This window comes from Anopheles arabiensis, chromosome 3 (assembly GCF_016920715.1).
Source record: "Anopheles arabiensis isolate DONGOLA chromosome 3, AaraD3, whole genome shotgun sequence".
NCBI lineage: Eukaryota > Metazoa > Arthropoda > Insecta > Diptera > Culicidae > Anopheles > Anopheles arabiensis.
In genome coordinates this window covers 90,336,702-90,357,735 of record NC_053518.1, presented here as the reverse complement: position 1 = coordinate 90,357,735, position 21,034 = coordinate 90,336,702, and the positions used below count along the sequence as shown (strand labels likewise).

General features: G+C 39.2%; 2 protein-coding genes and 1 long non-coding RNA gene across 3 annotated transcripts; 2 read left to right on the top strand and 1 right to left on the bottom strand.

Moving 5' to 3' along the window:
* The first annotated feature begins 586 nt into the window (after positions 1 to 586).
* On the top strand, positions 587 to 1,143 carry LOC120903286. The gene is made up of 3 exons (XR_005739574.1): positions 587 to 722; positions 830 to 944; positions 1,010 to 1,143. It is a non-coding gene; the product is annotated as an uncharacterized LOC120903286 (long non-coding RNA).
* Positions 1,144 to 4,460: 3,317 nt separating this feature from the next.
* LOC120904351 lies at positions 4,461 to 11,139 on the bottom strand. Its single transcript, XM_040314268.1, has 11 exons — positions 10,869 to 11,139; positions 10,548 to 10,592; positions 10,304 to 10,484; positions 9,594 to 9,749; positions 9,427 to 9,509; positions 9,228 to 9,364; positions 8,740 to 9,164; positions 8,447 to 8,676; positions 7,727 to 8,364; positions 5,150 to 5,489; positions 4,461 to 5,078 (listed from the first exon to the last, which is right to left on the bottom strand). The coding sequence occupies exons 1-11, from the start codon at positions 10,927 to 10,929 to the stop codon at positions 5,059 to 5,061; spliced, it is 2,316 nt and encodes a 771-aa protein (XP_040170202.1). The 5' UTR covers positions 10,930 to 11,139; the 3' UTR covers positions 4,461 to 5,058.
* Positions 11,140 to 15,807: 4,668 nt separating this feature from the next.
* LOC120904184 (transmembrane protease serine 9-like) lies at positions 15,808 to 19,991 on the top strand. Its single transcript, XM_040314003.1, has 10 exons — positions 15,808 to 16,556; positions 16,628 to 16,835; positions 16,921 to 17,088; positions 17,159 to 17,253; positions 17,329 to 17,483; positions 17,570 to 18,006; positions 18,066 to 18,298; positions 18,373 to 19,010; positions 19,069 to 19,405; positions 19,473 to 19,991. Exons 1-10 carry the CDS (start codon positions 16,430 to 16,432, stop codon positions 19,817 to 19,819), a joined length of 2,745 nt encoding a protein of 914 aa, XP_040169937.1. The 5' UTR covers positions 15,808 to 16,429; the 3' UTR covers positions 19,820 to 19,991.
* Positions 19,992 to 21,034: the final 1,043 nt, after the last annotated feature.

Sequence of the window (21,034 nt, the reverse complement as noted above, 5' to 3'; positions counted from 1 at the left end):
AAAATGAACACCTTGGCGGCGAAATGAGTGTCAAATGACACCAAAATGACAGCCGGTTCGATCGAATTTTTTCGATCGAAAAATTGTGCTGAGGCCGACTGTATTTCGACAGCGTCACTAAAATCACTCCATCCCATGGAAAAACGCTCCCACCATCGAGGTGTTGACCAAAATTTCGCCTTGTGCATGAGACACACACTCGCACTCCTCCAGCCCTCCACAGCTGAACGCTCCCACAGTTGCGAAGATAGGAGAATTTTGGCTCTGAGCGTGAGACCCTGAAGTGCAAGAGATCACACTATGTGTAAAGACGATCATAATTCGATATGGTCAAAATGCGTCGATTGTCGTTTCATTATCTGGTAATGATGTTTTCACTTCATCAAAATTTTAAACGTTAACAACTAGGCTGATAACAATATTTGAAATTTAAATCAGAATAAAATCATTTCATTTGAAGTTAAATGAAATCTATTTTAATTTATTATGACAATATGATCAACACTGTAACATAGTGCCATTTACTTTGTGTTATTCGCTCTCGCGCTGTGTTGTGAACGTTCGAAACTCAATGCCAGAACGAATGCAAAGTTCATTTGGGAAGGATTAGTGCCGGAAGATGCAGCGAAAATCATTAAGTGTTAATAGAAAAGTGTTTAAGTAAATCGTGAAAGATGTCAACGCAGGCGTAAATGCAGTATGTTTTGTTACATTATCTACGGGTAAGTGTATGCATAAGAAGAAGAATCTTCCAAATGATGTTTGTGTTCTAACAATCGTACTGCTTTCAATGTTTGTTTATTCTTCTATTACTTTCCATCACACCTAGCTATTTCATTACCAAAGCTCCTGATACCAGATCAAAGCAGGTGAATCTGGCTAGAAGTGAAGATCAAAGCAGATGAAACAGAGTTGCCATTTAACATAAAATATCTTCGTGATCTGTAAGTTTTAAATAGTACTAGTTTTGTTCACCATTCTAATGCTCGATTTATCTTTCATTCCTCAGGCAAACGCATCAAACAGCAAGTGTTTCTCTTCCAACAGCACGCACCATCGGTTGATCAAGCAGCCAACGATTTGATCGTCAGTACGCGCCATCAAGAATTGATATTTTGCCAAATAGTACTGTGAATAAAAAAACTGCACACTTACTGTCAGAATTTCCTGGAAATTTTTGGTCGGCCTACGCTCGCGCGAATGGTGGGTCCGTTCAGGAGAAGGAAAGAAAGGGTGGGAGCGAGGATTAACCAAAAACGCGGCATTGAGAATGAGGGGAGGTGTGCTCAGCGCTCACGCTGGGTCACTCAGGATGCTTGAAATAAAATGTTAACAAGCATCGATTTCAAGCATGCATGTCGCGCGACATTTTGCCATGCGGGAATGTTGCGCGCAACAAGATTAGACCGCTGCCTAAGCCACACCGTGAGCGCTACCGGGAGCCCTGCTCGACCGGTAGCCTGTTACACCCTCACTCGGGTTACCCGGCGCTCTAGCACCAATCGAACACGACATCGAACATGTAAAATGTATGGGATTTGACATGTTTGTCTTGTTTGTTTGTTTGTGTCTGACAGTGCACCTCCATATGATTATATGGGTTTGTTCGAGTCGGGTGTCGTGTTCGATTGGTGCCAGAGCGCAGCCTTACCGTAGCAATAGACGATGCGCAATCTCAGATTACGCATATATTTATCTGTCAAACGGGTCGGTTTGATATACAGTGGAGCGCCGTTTATCCGGGTACCTTTTATCCGGCTGTCCGTTTATCCGTGCTGTTGAGAAATGACAGTTCAATACAAAGGTGACATTGCATTACGAGGAGGATATTTGAAAAAGCGGTTAAAAGAGCACATTGTCATAACAAAAGACCCGATAATTCAAGGCAAATTTCAAATATTCTTGTGGAAAAAGCATGAAGGTAATAAAAACTGGGTTATTTTTATCAAAAAATAAGATAATTTTACAAAAATTAATCAGGTATTGGTGATAAAATATATCATTTGACTCATTTTCCGTGTTATTCGCTTATCCGGGCGAGGTCAAGTCCCGAGAAGCCCGGATAAACGGCGTTCCACTGTATTTATCTGTCAAAAAAAAATTATATATCTCGGACCAAGGACCGTAAAGATATCAGGTCAAGTTATTAGCCCGTTTTGACAGCTAGGTGGAAGAAGAATCGACGAAGAAAACTGACAGTTAGTTTTCCGCTTTTGGCGAACGCTTAAAAGTTCTCGAAGAAAAATTTCCATTTTAAATTACGGGCTGTGTTCTAATAAACTAAAATATTCACCCAAATTGATCTCCACCAAATATTGACCATGCAAAACGTAAACAATCCATCAATACATAGACAAGCGGAAAACCATCTGTCAAAATCGGAGCCCACGGGGGGGATCGCCAAAAGCGCTATAACTACACCTCATTATACATTCCACCTTGATCTCGGACATATAATCTTGAAAATTTATGCTCAATCTTGGCGCAATCTGAAAATGTATGGAAATGACGTTTATAGCTCAGGGTTGGCTACGCGAAATGACATATGTTTTGATAAAACGAATATATGCGCAATCTGAGATTGCGCATCGTGTATTAATACGGTTAACACTCATCTGGGTTAGGTGCGCTCGGCAAACACTTCGCGTATCGCTAAGTACTGCGTGGTAGTGTGCGTGAGCGCAGTGTCGATTCCTGGATGTCGACCAGCAGCAGCGCAACTGATACGGCGAATCCAGGGCTCGGCACGTCTATCCACAACAGGTAGCTTTATTTATACTCACATCTTAAGAAAGTTAGCGGACATTTGTCCACCAGATGTTTACGCTCGTAACTTTCCCTTTCGCAACTTGACGCGCTTTGACGAACGAATGTTTGTCAAGAGGGTCGCCTTCATAGTGGGCTTTTACACTTTCCAATGTTTTGCTTAAAGTCTAATGCGTTTCTTATGCTAATTGCTCTTTCTCATTTATGACCTACTTTGGAGGTCTTCCTTGTTTATGTCCAACATGGGTGGTGCCCACCGTGGTAAAACACGGAACCGCATGTGCAGTATAGCACGGGGCGCATGTGCAGTGTTTTATCCGGCTGTTAGCATTCATGCGTTAAGCGGGTACGCGATAGCATCGATGCTACAATGTTTGAAAAAACGGTTAAAAGAGCACATTGTCATAACAAAAGCCACGAAAAAAGCCAGTTTTTATCAACTTCATGCCATAAAAATATTTGAAATTTACCTTGAATTAAGGTAAATTTCAAATATTTTTATGGCATGAAGTTGATAAAAACTGGGTTATTTTGATCAAAAAATTAGATGATTTTCCAAAAAATAATCAAGAATTAATGATGAAATATATCATTTGACTCATTCAGCTGTACCGGTGAACTCGATCGTTCCTGGGAACGATTGCCGCGACGCTCATTTTCACTCATTTCATAGGCCTCTAGATCAAAAATTAGAAAACCGTATAGATTTTGTACTGACCAACCTAGTGGCACAACCCTGTCCACTCATAAGCGACGAATGTTTCTCGACGAACGAGTTCACCGGTACGGCTGATTATTGCATATTCGCATATCCGGGTGAGGTCAAGTCCCGATCGGGACTTCTCAAGAAGCCCGGATAAACGGTGCTCCAATGTATATAGAGAAGATATATGTTATTTCACTTAAAAATTGTTTAAATAAACTATAATATTTTACTTAATAACAGTTATTTATTTAACACGGAAACAATTCCTTGATAGCTTTTAAGTTCCAAAACAATAAAGCCCTAGAAAATACCGAGTACGCCGGATTCAAACTTGACAACGACAGTTTCATACTTTAAAAGATCAGAAAAGAATTGACTGCGTCTAAATGAGGGTATATGGCGCCAAAGTCACACTTGACGAAAACCGATAACTAGTTTACAATCGGCCGTATCGGGGAGCTCGTTCGTTCCCGAGCTCATTTTCACTAATTTCATAGCCCTCTATGATCAATAATTAGAAAACCGTCTAGGTTTTGTTCTGCCCAATCTAGTGGTACAACCCTGTCCACTCATGAGCGACGAACGAGTTCCCCGATACGGCCGATTGAACACATTTCTCGAAGCGTTGACCGAAAAATGATCATTTTGTTCAAAATGTCACGTCGGTTCGTCGATGATGTTAGTCGGCCGTATCGGGGTGTTCGTTCGTCGAAGAACGTTCGTCGCTCATGAGTGGACAGGGTTGTACCACTAGATTGGGCAGAACAAAACCTAGACGGTTTTCTAATTTTTGATCATAGAGGGCTATGAAATGAGTGAAAATGAGCGTCGCGGCGAACGTTCCCGGGAACGAACGACCACCCCGATACGGCCGAGTGTATCCCTTCCGTTCGTATCTAAGATTATCCATTCGAATTTAAGCCGATATTCGGCCGTATCGGGGTGGTCGTTCGTCGAAGAACGTTCGTCGCTCATGAGTGTTCAGGGTTGTACCACTAGATTGGGCAGAACAAAATCTAGACGTTTTTCTAATTTTTGATCATAGAGGGCTATGAAATGAGTGAAAATGAGCGTCGCGGCGAACGTTCCCGGGAACGAACGACCACCCCGATACAGCCGATTATGTTCGCTACTGTTTTGTATTGCAAATTTTGCTGTAGCACAATGAATGCTCATTTATTTTAATATTTTTCGATTAAGTATTTTTTAAATGAATTGTGTCACATGATCATTGAGTACAAAGTCTGTTAGAATCAAGTACCGACACAATCCAATCCTTTTCCGACGTTACACGCTGTGCCGTTCCGATTACAATTGATTTACCCCAATTTTCTGAAACGAGATGATCGTTATAATTGCTCATCAAGTATTCAATGTATTCATCGGTTTTTTCCAATTGCTGCGATATAATTGGACCTTCGAATATGTAACTATTCTGTTTAATTTTTGTTAACAGCTTTTGTTGATATTGTACCACACATTTCGGCGAAGCCTCTTTAAGTATTGGGTTGTAATAAGAAGCACAAGTCCACTGTTTGAGAAACATGCAGGCTGTCGAGTCTGGAACCGAGTGCTTCAAATAAGTTTCACAGTCGCTGTTGTTCATCTGAAAAATATCATGGAAACCTTTCGTACCTTGTCAATATTTTTTTCAGGTTGAGTTTTTGCTGTACTTACGCTCGATCCACACTTTTTGATGCGTAGGAAAGTGCGTCTTGTTCAACCAAATGCATCCAGGGAAGATATTCCAGTTTGGCTCATATGCCAATGCCAACGTCACAAGGGCAAAGTTGTGTGCTTTTCTAGTTTTTTTGTACTTTGGATGGTACTCTATTTTGTCAATGGGAACAAATGTTGGTTCAGAACCATTTCTTGGCCATATGCCGCCAAAACGCACTACTTCTGGTGCGGATCCTTTCCTGAGACAGGAGGCCAATGTAATAATATCGCGAGTTGTGATGAGGTATCCGATACAGTCAAAGAATTCATGTGAAGTGTGTATCCATCCTATTTCAACCTTTAAAGAGTAAAGATGTTTTTTTTTGTAAAACCTAATGCCTAATGCAATGAACGATGGAGTTTACTGCAGTCGTGCATTTCGATGTACCGACATAATGTCATGCCACAAATCGTGAAAAAAACAGCCATACCTATTATATAGGTTCAATGACACCCGAATTTGATGAAAATACACAAGTGCATCAAATCTACTAAACGACCACTAAACGGGTTATAAACTCATACATTTTAAAAATAGCAAAAAGCTGGTGGCGCCATCTGTTTGTGGGATACCCAACCAGTAGAGCTTCCTCGCTTGGAGGAGAGCTTTCTCATTTCCTCTGTACTGTTGTATGGTTTCGCATTGAAGTTATACATCGTTAGAACTACAATGGCGATACGATTGTTACTAATTAATTACTAATTAATTAGGCCATACGGCCCGTTGAAGATTAAAATAAAAATAAATAAATAAATAATACTAAGCTCCAATGTAATCCACCAGCACTGAAGCAAATGAGATTTGAGTAATGGTCGTTAGCAGTGTTGTAAACTGTTAACATTTTTTTTGACATTCGCAGTAGGCTGCTGGTCAAAATCATTTTTCGTACATAAAGGCCGAGCTACATTGATCGTACTCTCTGGTGTAATTTTAATTTTCACTAGCGCACCTGGCGGCGGCTGACCGAAGCATTTTGCCAAACAATTTGGAGCCGCTCCAGAAAATACGTTAATTTTCCATGTTTTTTACTTAAACTGGACTGGAAAAGCTTTGTAATTGATAGATAAATATGTTGTGCGAGTATTTTAGCAGTTTCCCCATAAAAAAACGATGAAAAAACTAATTAATTTTGAGATCCAACACGACCATTCCCCCGATGACCAAAAAAAGCTTCCACCAGCCGCCGCCAGATGCGCTAGTGAAAATCAAAATTACGCTTGCGAGTACGATCAATGTAGCCCGGCCTTAACATTCACTGTTGCCATGACACAACTGTTGAAGAACGACATTCATTACTGTAGTTACCGTCAGTGTCTTTCCGATGACATGTCTGTAAAAAAATGTAGTTTGAATGTCAATTGACATTCATCTTGTGAACTCAGAACTGCCTGGTGCCTTTACCGATCTTAAGTGACTGAAAAATTAAATATTTTCACTTGACCAGTGCGAAAATCAGTGTCTTCTTGCTGGAGTACACAAATTTTAAAGAAAAAATGTTACAAAGGAGAAGGCGAAGTAGTGCACTCGAAAATGAAAGTCAAATGAATGTCGCCAAAAAATGTCGTCGAATCAAACGACATTTTTTGCCATGACTGTAGAATGAAAGAGTGAAAACTGAATGCCAAACTTCAAATCGTGTCAAAGTAGGCAATTTCATGTCGAAGAACGTCACCGCTAACAACACTGGTCGTTAGTGTCGATACCCATCTGACCACACGACCATTCATATAGATTTTTACTCGGAAAGTTTGAAGGCTATATAGGATAAAATGAAACTTGTCGAAACACATTGCAAGAAAAGGACAGCAATATAATGATGAGTTGTAATACGCCATCTATTGAGCAAACCAGTGAAGCTATGGAGCTTTTGTTTTTTTTTTCTATAGATATTCGATTTTCCAGTCCTTTAAGCTTAATCTGTGACGCTTGGGTACTCCAGATGAACGTGTCAAAATTCGGTATCTTTTACGTTGTTCGAGTTGGGTTCAAGAGAGTTTACCTCGAAGTAACTGATTATAAAGAAGTCTTGAATTAAATTCTTTACATTTACTCCCTCTGGAGGTTTCTTCAACCGTCCAATTTTGATAAATGTAATGTAATGTATACCATAAGTAAAAACCTAGACAGTGCCTTAAATTCTTAAAGACAGCTTAAACTGTCGCCATCAAAATTTTCGATTGCGACTTTTTGTTCGAGCTATACGATACTGAATTTTGCTACAATGACTCGAATCTCGATCTCGAATACTTGAACAGTAACTGTAACGGTAATAAAATATGCGATCGCGTGCATTTTCTTGAAGACAAAATGCTGTAATTCTGTACGAGGTCATTTTGCCCAAAGTCTCTATAAAAATAAACAAAAATAAATTCGATAAAATACAAAAAATCAAGCGGCAGAAACATAGTCGCAACAATGGAAAACTTTTTTTAACAATTTTCACAGACTATCATTGAATATCACCGATTTTGGCTTCACGATTCACTGCACAACGTTATTTGGCGGAGTGTCTATGTGCACGATAGTATACGAACCAGGTGAGGGGATTGTTTATCCAACGAACTGTCCTCCATCGACTTGGCATGTCGTTCTTGTCGTAAATGGCTGTAATACTGTGGACATTCCCGTAGATCTTTTTCTGTCGAGCTTATCGATTGCTGTGGACAACAAACTACCGTGCTGTTCGTACAAAAAGTGATAAGCTTGCTATCTTCTAGCCGTTTTTTGATGGTGTGGCAGTTTGTAATGTCTGCACACGTTCCTGTGACTCCATCGGAGTATCCACATTTGTCGGAATAGTGAAGATCAGTGTTAACATATGTCAGTGCATCAAAGGACATGTCTGTGTTATGTTTCTTCTGCGAAGGTAGCAAGACCGACTCGAACCATGCTCTATGAGTGCTAAGCCGTATTCCAATAATCGGAGTGTCTACGTCGGTGTCACCCCCAACAAGATTCAGTCCTACTACATATACATGTACACGGGGGATTGAATGTATTGGAGCACCCAACTGTATCTGGTAGGAGCTTAGTGCCGAGGACGATTCGTAGTGCAGACACAAATACTTATCCAGCGTGTCTTGTGGCAGTTGGTATCGTTCGCGCAGTACATTAAAGCACTGTTTGTTTTTCTCTAGGGTTGTTACTAATGTTGTAGATGATTTTTTATAATCTGGGAAAACATAAAAAATAGCCAAATAGCATTCTGAATGCATTATTGATATTAAACACAACATCGTTTTTGTTTTTCTCACCAGTTTGAAACTTCTCAGTTACTACTGCTTTTACTCCAAGCTCGTATGATGAATCAATTTCGCCATACCAGCCACAGATGGTTGGAATGAATTTGACTGGAGATTCTAGTTTCACAACAGCAACATCGTTATAATTGGGCTCGGCAGTGCGCGTGTAGTTGGGATGAACGATGATTTCGCGAATGTTCAGTTCCGATAAATCATAAAACAACACCTTCGAAGGAGGAATCCTAAAAAATCAGTTGAAATATAGCTTTTACTTGTATGGTTTGCCATTTGTAGCTCATACTCACCCCAAATATGAAGTACATCGTGCCAGTGTAATGATCGCGTCAGGCTCTACGTGTGCACCGTAGCAAGATAACACATTTGTTGCCAACTCGTCTGTCCAAAGCAACTTTACGGTATGGGAGTTGAACGGCATTTTATTCTTATTCGGATCAAAATCATCCTCAGTCAAAAAATCCCCATCATCAATGTAATTGTTCGTATGCTCTCGTAAATGCTTGTAACGCTTCATACAAATGTCCGGATCGGAAAGGTACGTCGTTGCCTTAGATTCTCCAAAGGTCTCAAGAGTCGCAGTGATCCAGTCACGGAACTTGAGTATCGGAATGTATGCATACACATTCTTTGCGGTGCATTGTATTCCTACTAACAATGGAACGATTTTACCATCATGAGACAATCTCATTTCTACCAGTCCGCTGGTCGATGGCTGGAAAAGGATAAACATAAGTATGTGTTATAAAATTAAACATACATTCCGCCGGACACTTACCGAACATTGTTCTATGCTCTCGTACTCATCACATTGTTTTTCTAATATATATTCACCAGTTCGCGTTGCAAATAACAAGTTTGTTGCACATTTCGAAGTGTCAATCGGGAACAGGGGCTCCTTTTTAATTTTTTTGGCTGCCAAAAATAAATGGAACCATATTACTCTGAAGCTTGTTTCGTGTAGTACCAATACTTACAAACATCATCAAAAAATGGATAGTACAGCTTATTGGCAGCTTCTTTGGGCCATAAACAGGCTGGAATAACATGCGTATTAATGCTGTACAGGTCACAAAAATAAAACACCCAAGAAACAATGTAAAACATTACCAACGATTCCTGTGGTTCAATGGTGGATACATACTTAACATTTTTCTCCAGCTTCATAAGAGCAATGTTGTCGATGCTGGAACTGTTTTTGTAACTCGGATGAACTGAGAAGTTAACAATCTTGAGGTTTTGCTCAATATGATGGTTATCATACCAAGGATCTTCTGTGAACAAAGCTTGGTAAGACGCACTAAACATAAAGAATTTATTGATTAAAGATTGATTATCGTTCTATAATGGACATCACAATATCAAGGCAATATAATTAATGGTGATATTATAAAAAATAGAGATTATGTGAATATGTAAATTAATACGAATTTCAATAAAAAATGTTTAGGCGACTTTAACGTTATGCAATGTGCATTAAAATAATGAAGACCATGAATGGCATTGTTTTAATTTGATGTGCCCTATATTTTATAAGAACGAACATGCTCAGGTCGTTAATTATTTTTATACCGTCAATCCATCTGGACAGAAAGGTATATAAGGCTCTAGTTGAGATGAGATGAATTCATCAGTATTATTTAACGGGCACGAGGAAAGCGATTTGTAATCATGTGGTAAAACTTTTTTCCCATGGTGGCAAAATGGGCAGTCTTAGCATTATGTACGTTGTTTTTCATACATATACCAAATCACCTTAACAAACGGAATATCATCGAAGTATACGAAATATACGATTTTGAATTTGTATATTATGGTATATGATGAGACTATTTCATAGATTTATGATAATACCTTTTGTCCGGGATGCAGTAACCAGCACCTAGAATTACGTTTTCCGTTATCAATGATCCCATGCATTGCATGGTATACGATTCCTCCTCAACAATCAAAGCTGCATGTGGCGATTCAAAGGGTAACGCTAACAGAAATTGAGACTTGGGTTCATATGTTGTTCTGAATAGTTTTCCGCAATCTAGGCATTTCATACAATAGTAAATTAGCAAAAAAATTTACTTTTATTTTTTATGATACATACCATGAAGTGATGTTCTCTGATTTGGTACAAGATCATCAGCAAATGCTGGAAGAGTATTTTAAAATGAGTTTTTAGAAAATATTACATAACATATGCAAACAAAAGTGGTTCGTCTATGTGAGAAAAACTATTTATTGCAGACATCATCAATACCGTAGAAACCTTCGAAATAATTCTTCGTTAATATTCCATTTAGCTGCCCGACTTGGCTTACACTTTCTTCTTTTTGAAGAGGTAACTCTATATGATTGAGTGGAGGATCTTTAATACTTAAGTATCTTTAATGCGACGTACTACACCACACGTTTTATTGAAGCTTACCACGTGGTAATGTTAAAGCTGAAACCACAAGCACAACGCGTAACATAGGTGAATCGAACATCTTCACTACTCGACGGCTTGCGCACGAATGACAACGAGCGTTGGATCCAACTTTTTAGCTGCAAAGCTTGATTAGAAACTGGTTGCCGAAAATCTAACATCGAAAACAAAAGATGAAAAATTTGGTGAAAAGAAAACATGAAATCAGGATCTTTTAACCAGTTTTTTTTAATTTGTTTATAGAGATAAAGAACAACGTTATGACCTTGACGCCATGTGTCTGGTATAAAACAATTCATCTAATGGCGATAAATGATCATTCGTTTGTACTAGTGATTAGCGGGTTGACCTGAACCTAATGGGTCGGAAGCGATTTGCATCGTAATTGTGGTTCCAGTAGATTCAGAAGATTCAGCAAAGCATATGCATATTCTGACCCACTGGTGCAATGAGTTCAATAGGTTCATATCCGATCACGAATCCATGCCGGTCCCGGAAATATCATTTAACTCATACCTATTCTGAAATATCTCCCGATTTTACTCCGTTCCTGCAACTATGCTAAGACCTATTCCGGATTTCGAGCGAACATGTTACCTGATGCAGCTCTGGCAGTATATGTATAGCGTAGCAATTAGAGTAGGAATTAGCGGAAAAAAAATATCGTAGGAAGGTAGGAAGGTTAGATTAATTTTCATAGTGATAATGTCATGATCGTGCTAATCTTGAAGTCGAAACACCAGTTATATTAAACCTATCATGCGTAACAAAGCACACAATCACTCCAATAGGGTGATTATTCGAACACAATTGAACCCCCAGGTTGAACACAATTGCCAAAAATGCAAAAATGAACAAAGTTTGGCTCTAATAGCTTCTTGGCATAGAACAGCGGGCGATCAGGACTGATCAGATTTATAAAACATTAATTCATTTTTTGTTTTGATCTAATGTATGATGAGTCCTTCAATGTCGTAAAATTATAACTTCACACCTTGTTAAATGGTATATGCATGCAACCGCGACGTGGCGGAATAGCTATTTATGTTTTAATCAATTCTCGCCCGTAAAATTCGGGGTACGCGCTAGGTCAACGATAGAAGAATGGGAATCAGAACAGCGCGCACGGATTCCTGACCAAATAAGGGCATACGATTAGAAGCAGAAAATCCTCCAAAGGGACAAGTCGAAGATTTGTTAAGAAGTGTGAATAATTTTTAATAAGTCAAATACAAAATACTTTTTTAAATCCACGCTCAACAAACGGGATTTGCCCTATTTGCGCCATTCTTAAAGTTAAAAATTAACAGCAGGTTTTGTTAAAATGTATGACAAATATTTTTCAAATAGAATCTTTAATAGACTAGTAATCTTTAATATTTGGCCCGGTTACAGGGTTATGCAAGATAATTTCTGGGGTATATAGTAGCCTAAGAATGCGTTCAACGGATTTCTTAAAAGAGAATGCAAATTCCATGTGCTATTTTTTAATTCCAAGTGATTAAAAGAAAATGATGTATAATTCAAACAGCTCCTGGGACAAATCCCGAACCCATGTTGAACCTAACATTTTATAAAACTTATTCTGGTGCTAGAACTGATTCTATTCCCGTATATGTGTTAGGATTAGTCATGAGATCCTGGAACTGATCCTAACCCCTTACTGATCCTTTTTACTGATCCTGATCCATTCCAGTCGTGAAGTTGATCCCATTCCCATACCGGATCTTAAATATATCGAGACCCTATAGAGTAAACGTTCCTTTAGTGGTGGTAGTACCAATAGTGGTGGTATGGCTCTAAAATGCGCTTGTGAAATGTTCTCTGGTCTTTTGAAAAGGCTATAAAAGTTTTAAAATTGGGCCTTTCCATTATAGTGACAGAAACACTTCATACTTTGTGAAATGTGTAAACATTTTCCAAAATCCTTAGGATTTCTTAACAGGGAAACAGGGATGTTCCAAAGAGGCCGTAGTTATACAATTAGTAAAAACAAAACATTTTAGATTTTTTCCAGGATATTGTTGACATTTCGTATTGTTTTTACAAAAATAAGCAATAGAAATGAGTTTCCTGTAAGTAATGTACCCAAAAAGGCTAAAATTCGCATATCCAACTGAGTGAAAGATCGACTTCGAATCAAACACACTTTTCCTGGCTTGGGTAGCGGCAGTCTTAATACAGTTTTTTAGCCAATATTTTTACCCCCCATATATATACATTTTTACAGTCAATTATGTAAGAAATCAATATTATGGATGTGATTCTTCCTATTTATAAGAAAACAGCTTCAAAACTAAGTTCCATGTATATTAAACACAGTTTTCGAGGTATCTTTGTTTACCAACACTATAGTAACACAATACGACGACTATAAGAACCAAACGACCATAACAGGTAACATACAACGAAGTCGTCATAAAAATATACTTTTTTTTCATAAATTTGTTGTGTTTGATGGTAAAAATGCTTGTGATTGCGGAGATAATACATATTCCCATTGCTTTGTGTTAAAATATTCATAAATTTACCTTTCTGACACTTTGAACCTATTAAAGCACATCTGTACCCCTACATTGATATATTTACCCTACCGGTACTGAAATTGTATATATACCGGTATAACGGCTCAAAAAACCGTACCGGCCTTGGAATTGATCCCGAACCCACACCAGAACCTACACTGAACCCATAACGGCCCTGAAACTGATCCTGATTCCATGCAGATCCTTCAACATATACCTCTAGGTACTGGAACTGAACCCCCTACAGATCCTTGAAATGATTAAGATTCCATGTCAGTCATCGAACCATGAGATCCTGATTCCGAGCCCTGATACTGCTCCCTTTTATACTTCGGGACCTGAATAGTACCTGAATCTGACTCACTAATCGAACCATCCAGTCCAGTTTTCCTATTTTTATTTCTTGTTGTATCGAGGGATCCCGCGGTACTATCGTCAACTCGGACATCTAAACATGCCCATCACATGGCCCTAAGCAAGGAATGGCTATCCGGCTAAGTGGTACTAAGTATCGAAAGCCTGTATAGGCCGGAATGACCCGTTACTCCTAAAAGAAGGTTATTTGTTTCTTTTACTTTTTCGTATGAATGTTTTCGCAACGTTTTAATAAATCCGGATTGGACAACTTATTGGAAAACTTTACTTACACGACGTAGAAAAAAATCTTTATGCTATGCTTCGACCAAAAATTAGGCCCATGTACCTATAAATGAATTGAAAATGAGCGTCGCGGCGAACGTTCCCGGGAACGAACGACCACCCCGATACGGCCGATTAACTTCTGACTGTATTTTGTATCATTCTTCTCCATACCGTTCAAAACACTAAAAACTAAGTCGGCGTTGCCGTTTCTATAGTCGATGTGGTAGCCATTGTATGGATGTAAAGTAAGCAAAAAACATCCAAGCTACCGCTGGAAAGTAACGCTGATCAGCCTTTACTAGAATTTTATAATAGAGATTATAAAAGATAAATTTTATAATAGAGATAATCGGCCGTATCGGGGAGTTCGTTCGTTGAAGAACGTTCGTCGCTCATGAGTGGACAGGGTTGTACCACTAGATTGGGCAGAACAAAACCTACACAGAAAACTTTTTTTACTGAACTTCAGTAAAATTTTACTGAAATTTTTTTAACTGAAGTTTCAGTAATCCTTTCAGTAAAAAGAATGTTTACTGAATCATTCAGTAATGTCCGGTGCTCACCAAAATGACAGCTCGTTTACTGAAATCCCAGTAAAACCATTCTCATATTACTGATTCTTCAGTAGTTGGAAGCGATCACACATGTTTTGTGTTGTTTTATACAGTTTTTATACTGTATTTTGCCGCCGCAAGTGTAGATGGTTCAGTAGGCGCTCACAGACACCACGCAATTTCAGCAAGCACAGTGGATTGAAGCAAACATTTTACACACCAGCACAGCTGCCAATTGTTTGAAATTAATCCCGTAAGCCGAAATCTCACCTGAAATTTCACCAGGGTGTCTGTAAGCGCCTGTGCCGGTCTCGTAGTACAGTCGTCAACTCGTACGACTTAACAACATGCCCGTCATGGGTTCAATCCCCAAATAGACCGTGCCGCCATACGTAGGGCTGACTATCCTGCTATGGGGGGAATCAATTAGTCACTGAAAGCCAAGCCCACAAGTGGTACAGGCAGGCCTTGACCGACATCGGTTGTTGAGCCAAAAGAAGAAGAAGAAGTCTGTATCTGTATGTACCTAACAGTGTTGCGAACGGTGACGTTCATCGACATAAAATTGTAAAAATTCATTCGATTTGAAGCTTCCCATTCCCATCTCTCTCTGTCATTTGACATTCCCGTCAAAAAATGTCATTTGACATGAAGACATTTTCAAGATACATTCATTTGACATTCGCCAACCTGTATGAATAGTGAACTGTGTCGTATTGCAAACGGCCGTATTCATGTAAAACTACAACAGAGCGTGCGGTGCAAAGGCTTTCATTTCACTAGTTTTTGCTATTTCACTAGAATCCCCATATTCAGCGACGATACACTTCATAATCCTCCGATCGTATCGATTTGTGTTGTTCAAAAAATGTCAAATGACATTCATACTACATTGTTTACATTTCATGTCACTGCATCAGCCCTGACGGTAGCGACACGAATGAATTTCGTTTAATGACAGTCGTGTCGTGGAAGCATTGAATGTCATCAGCCAAAAATTATTTTGACCGGCTGTTTACGGTGACTGTCATGAAAAATGTCAACAGTTAACAAGACTGGTACCTACCAAATCAACTTTTTGCGCATCACGAGCAAGTGGGTACCGCATTGTTTTGTTTTGATTTTCTGACTGACAGGTCGATTTGACAGAATGAATTGCTGCATTTTCAGTAATTTGTTTTACTGATATCCAGTGAAACGACTAATTTGACATTTATTTTACTGATTTTCAGTAAAATGCGTTTTACTGAAAAGCATTCAGTAAATTGTTTTGCTGAAAGTCCGTAAAAACATGACATTCATGCTGAAAACCAGTAAAATATTCTATTACTGAACCGTTTCAGTAAAAAACTTTACTGAAGCCGGATGGGAAAATTTGCTGTGTAGATGGTTTTCTAATTTTTGATCATAGATGCCTAAGAAATGAGTGAAAATGAGCGTCGCGACGAACGTTCCCAGGAACGAACGAGTTCACCGGTACGCCTGAATTGTTTCAATAAATCGTATTAATACTTTGTATTTTTATTTTGAAACCCCTGTAACATCAAACTTGTTAGAAACAACATATTTACGAAAACTCTAGCTCCTTAAACCGGTTTTCAAAAGTAGCTTTAGGTTTTAGGTGAAAACTACAGTGGCCATTTGAAGTGCTAATGAACCGCCTTTAATTTTAAGCTGTGTATTTGATTCAGCTTGGAGCGCTAAAATGCAACAACCTTCGCTAAACCAGTTACAGCATTGTTAAGGAGCAGCAGGTTTTACGTAAAAAAAAGAGAAAAATCAAAGCATCCACAAATTCTATCCAACAAGATACCCACATTCTTGTGTGAACTTCCGTTTGATGAAGATGATAGGCATACCAGTGATGTTACGTTGTGTGTTAGCTTGTATTTTGGTATTCTTTCTAGATTCTATTACGACTGATGATCGCTCGCTGATGCTACCATACGAAAGAACATCGATCGATGGTAAACTTCAACAAACCTGAAATCTAATTGATAACGCTCATAACGAACGATAACAAACTTACTATATCCAGATTGTCATGAGCGATTCTTCAAACAGAAAAAAATCAAACCGATAGCTGAAGTATTTCATGGCATTACCGCGAACTTGGACGATTTTTCGCATATCGCAGCCATCGGATGGAAAAACGACGATCGCACTAGAACAAAATGGTTATGTGGAGGATCATTGATCAGGGAAAACTTCATCCTCACCGCGGCTCACTGTACAGCTGACGAAAAGTGAGTATCTTATCATAGAGTTAAAGCATAAAAATCATAGCAGCTTTTCTTCCTCTTTTTTCTTACCCTGTTTCTCTCTGCTTAGCAATACGCCTCCTGATGTAGCTCGTATGGGAGATCTTAACATCTACAGCAACGCAGATAATGAGTATGCACAAGAGTTGAAAATAGTAGACGTTATTCGTCATCCAAATTATAAATTTACCTCTTCATACTATGATATTGCGCTAATGAAGCTAGAGCGAAACGTCAGGTGAAAATGATGAAAAAGCGAAAAGAGGGAGCACGAACATGATCTAGTTTTTATTCATTTTACTCTACAGCGTAACGAGATATGTAATACCAACCTGTCTTTGGCTGGAAGATGAAATACGGTTTCCTAATTTGATGGCGGCTGGCTGGGGCAGAACAGGATTCAGTAAGCTTATCTAGTAACTGATTTTGAAAATGAAGGCGAATGAAGGTGTAAATAACTGATCTACATGTGACATAGGTGAAAATACATCGGAAATTCTCATGAAAGTACAACTATCTCCTGTGCGTGAAGATAAGTGTTTGAAACACTATCGTAAGGGTGATTATAAGTATCGCAACGGACTGTTGGATCATCAGCTGTGTGCTGGTGACGAAGAAATGGATACATGTCCAGTAAGAAATTTAAAAACACATTAATGATTGACCTGTAATGAATTATATAAATGTTCAGATAATTTCAAATGGTTAAACTATTCTAGGGAGATTCTGGAGGACCTCTGCACGTAATGCTTTTGAAGGATAAGAAGTTAGTCCCATTCTTAGTTGGAGTAACATCCTTTGGAAAGATATGTGGTGTGCCAGCGCCGGGTGTGTACATTAAAGTGTCCAAATTCGGAGACTGGATTATAGAAACTCTTCAACGTTATGGTGAGATGGCCACGCGTTTGAAGTTCGACCCAATGATATGTTCTGATCGGTATTACGAAGAGCGTGAAGACGACAAGATTTTCGGATTTTCACCAAAGGGAAATGTGTTGCTCCCCTATATTGAATTATATACAGCTCAGCAAACCAGTAGCTCCCTAATCCGTTTCGGATGGCCGCATGAAGTTAGTCCAGGCAATAGAAACTGCTCTGGAACATTGATAGAACCCAATGTGGTGTTAACTTTAGCGGAATGTGTCTTTCACATGGGGTGAGTATTATAAGCTAGTCTCTGTGCTGACTTAACACATCGACTGTGATTAATTACAGATCATACCCAACGCAAGTTGTATTAAAAAACAGAAATATAATAGACATTGCGGAAATCATCGTCCACCCGTTGTACAATTCCTCCATTTCACCGTACTACAACAACATCGCTGTGGTGAAACTCAAATCGTTTGCTCCGGTTGAACCATCTTGTGCGTGGTATGGAAATCCCAACCGTAATAAAAAATTGTTAGTAACGGGACAACGTCGCGAATCGGACGAACATTATGGCAGTAAGTAGTGATAAAAGTCAGCTTTTGAATATGATTTCCTTTACGCTGGTAATTTATCGATTCCATCATTTCAGAACCAAGAGTTTCCACACTCATGGCGAGCGTTCGAGAACGTTCGTCAAAGCAATGTCTACTGACTCAACAATACTTAGATTCACTTCCACGTGATTTGGAAGACGAGCATCTGTGCTATGAGAATGATCCTTTCATTGTACCTGGTTCGTGTGACACATTGAAAGGAAGCCCAATCGAAAGAAACGATGGCATTGATTACTACCACCTTTTTGCCTTTAGTTTTAATACAACTTTCGTTTATATCGATGGAATTAGCTTATTTGGACGCGATTGTGGTTATGGTGAACCGGCGGTAGGGGTCAGGATCAGCGCACACAAAGCATGGCTTGAGTCTGTATTGCTCCCTCGCCCAGAGTATCAGCGTCTTGTGTACATTGATCCTGATCGGAAGCTCTTAGACGACTGCATGTATACGGATCGAACAAAAGGAACTTGCGTGAGAGAACAGGACTGTCCAGCCATTCACGCACGGCTGCAGAACAAACAACAGATTTCCTTCTGCTCAAATGGGACTGTCGTTTGTTGTCCTAACAAAGCTATTGATCCTCGAAAAATGGCAATAGAAAACGAATTCAACGAGTGTGAGGAGCGCTATAGTCACTTAAGAACAACAAACCAGGACGAAGCTTCCCATGCCGTAAGTAGATTGCTGAATGCAGGAGTAAGCTTTTTATACTTACAGTTTCCCCTTTTAGGTTGAGATAGGATGGCAAAATGATCGCAACACAACGTATGGATGCTACGGATACCTTATCAGCACTCGTGGTGTTGTTTCGTCGGCATCTTGTTTGCTAGAAAAAGGTGTTCTACCAAACATTGTCCGAATAGGAGGAATGAAGTCTTTAAATGAATCAAGCATTATTCGTGTTGAGAATATAGCCATTCATCCTAACTATAATGCAAAATCGATAGCGCATAATATTGCAGTAGTAAAACTGGAATTGGCCGTCGATCCGACGGCAAATATATTTCCCACGTGTCTTTGGCAGAACATCACCCACTCACCCGTCGAGCTAATGGTGTTGGATTTTGGTAAGTTTACTATATAATCAGTACATTAATTCAATAACCAATAAATTATACAATTTATTTTGTGTAGCTTCTAATAAAAGTGACCCTATTCATCCGATGTACAAAAGCGATTGTGAGGCTCTTTTGAATCGTTCATTCAATCAATCGGAAATGATCTGCCTGAAACCTGGATATGAGCCGTACTATGCAATTAAAATGCCTAGTGATTTGCAAGTTTATTACGAACATCCCGAAAGTCCAAGTATCTGCTACAATGCAGGAAGTCCCATTGTGTGGAGAAACTCCATCGAAAAAAACTTGCATGTGGAGTACTTTGTAAATCTGTACAGCCATGGAGAATGTGGTCCCGAAACTCCCCGCATAGTGAATCGTATTGCAACGTACATCGAGTGGTTCAAGATAGTGCTACAGTAAAGGTTACTATGCTAATCCGAAAAACCAGTAGAATATAGAAAGTCTAAAATATTTACGTTTAGCCGAAAATTTTACAGCAATAGACAAATTTATTAAAAGTATGATGAGGTTTGATAAAGGGACAATAAAACATTGACAATTTAAGCATTGAAATTGCAGTGCTAAGTGGAAATAGTAACTAAAACACACAGAAAAAAAAGTCGTTTGACGACTCGCAAAAAGTATTCGTGTATCTGGCTTAAGGCATCATATGTCTATGAAAAAACAGGTTATGGAAACAAATGTTTTGATGCATTAGGCCGCGGGGCCACGGGGCTTTCTCTAGCTGAGAAAACATTCTCAAGCACTCATTTTAGTTTCTCAAGCATTCAAACCTTGTTCTCAGACGCGAGATCGTGGTCGTCGTTGATTTTTCTCACTCTTAGAAACTGATAAAGCCACTCTAGCTTTATTTGGAGCTTTAAATAGAACATAAGTTTTTGATCGCCTGTTTTTTTTAACTTTTTCATTTATACAGAGTTTTTATAGCCAATTCGATATTGTAAATGTTGTGTTCGGATGGCCGAGCGTGTAAAATTTACATTACATCGAATACGTAATTAATAATACACAATACTTTATTAAACGAACGATCAGCCCTTGTGTTCCCGAGAAGAGCGACGTGATGAACGTTGATGCTCAGGAATGGATCGATGTGAGAGAAGAGATCGCGGCTCAGTTGGAGTCGCCACTGGCGGTTAAAGTTGTGTTGAATAAACATCTGGGAGCACTGATGGTGTAACGGATATGCTCCAGGAATCCAATAATACATCCAACGGTAATGGATTGAAACGTTCCGTCATGGGACCCTGGCTGCTAAATGGTCCACGCCTTTTCAGTTGATTAATGTGTCTAATCGCAGCATCGATGACCAGTCAGTACCTCGTAGGTAACATTTCCACGTTTCCGAATCACTCTTCTTGGAACCCAATGCCAATTGTTCCTACTATACGCCTTAGCATAAACAAGGTCATCACGCTCGAACGATCTTTCATTCCCTTCTCTAAAATCATGTTGAAATTTCCTTGGGGGACGGATTAAATCAAAACACGTTCGTATAGGTCGTCCAAACATAACTTCAACAGGTGTTTTGCTTTGCTCTAACTGAGGGTTTGGTGTGGTTCGATATGTCTGTAGGAATACGTCCAGTGCTTCTTGCAGCGGTGGTCCTCCTAC

What these genes read in the sequence shown, in the direction of transcription:
- LOC120904184 (XM_040314003.1), top strand. Translation starts at nt 16,430, where the DNA reads ATGAAGATGATAGGCATACCAGTGATGTTACGTTGTGTGTTAGCTTGT. An exon ending in CGAAAGAACATCGATCGATG is followed by an intron (nt 16,557 to 16,627) that starts GTAAACTTCAAC and finishes TACTATATCCAG; the next exon opens with ATTGTCATGAGCGATTCTTC. An exon ending in AAGAAATGGATACATGTCCA is followed by an intron (nt 17,484 to 17,569) that starts GTAAGAAATTTA and finishes AAACTATTCTAG; the next exon opens with GGAGATTCTGGAGGACCTCT.
- LOC120904351 (XM_040314268.1), bottom strand. Translation starts at nt 10,929, where the DNA reads ATGTTCGATTCACCTATGTTACGCGTTGTGCTTGTGGTTTCAGCTTTA. An exon ending in CGATGTACTTCATATTTGGG is followed by an intron (nt 8,677 to 8,739) that starts GTGAGTATGAGC and finishes CTGATTTTTTAG; the next exon opens with GATTCCTCCTTCGAAGGTGT. An exon ending in AACTGAGAAGTTTCAAACTG is followed by an intron (nt 8,365 to 8,446) that starts GTGAGAAAAACA and finishes ATGTTTTCCCAG; the next exon opens with ATTATAAAAAATCATCTACA.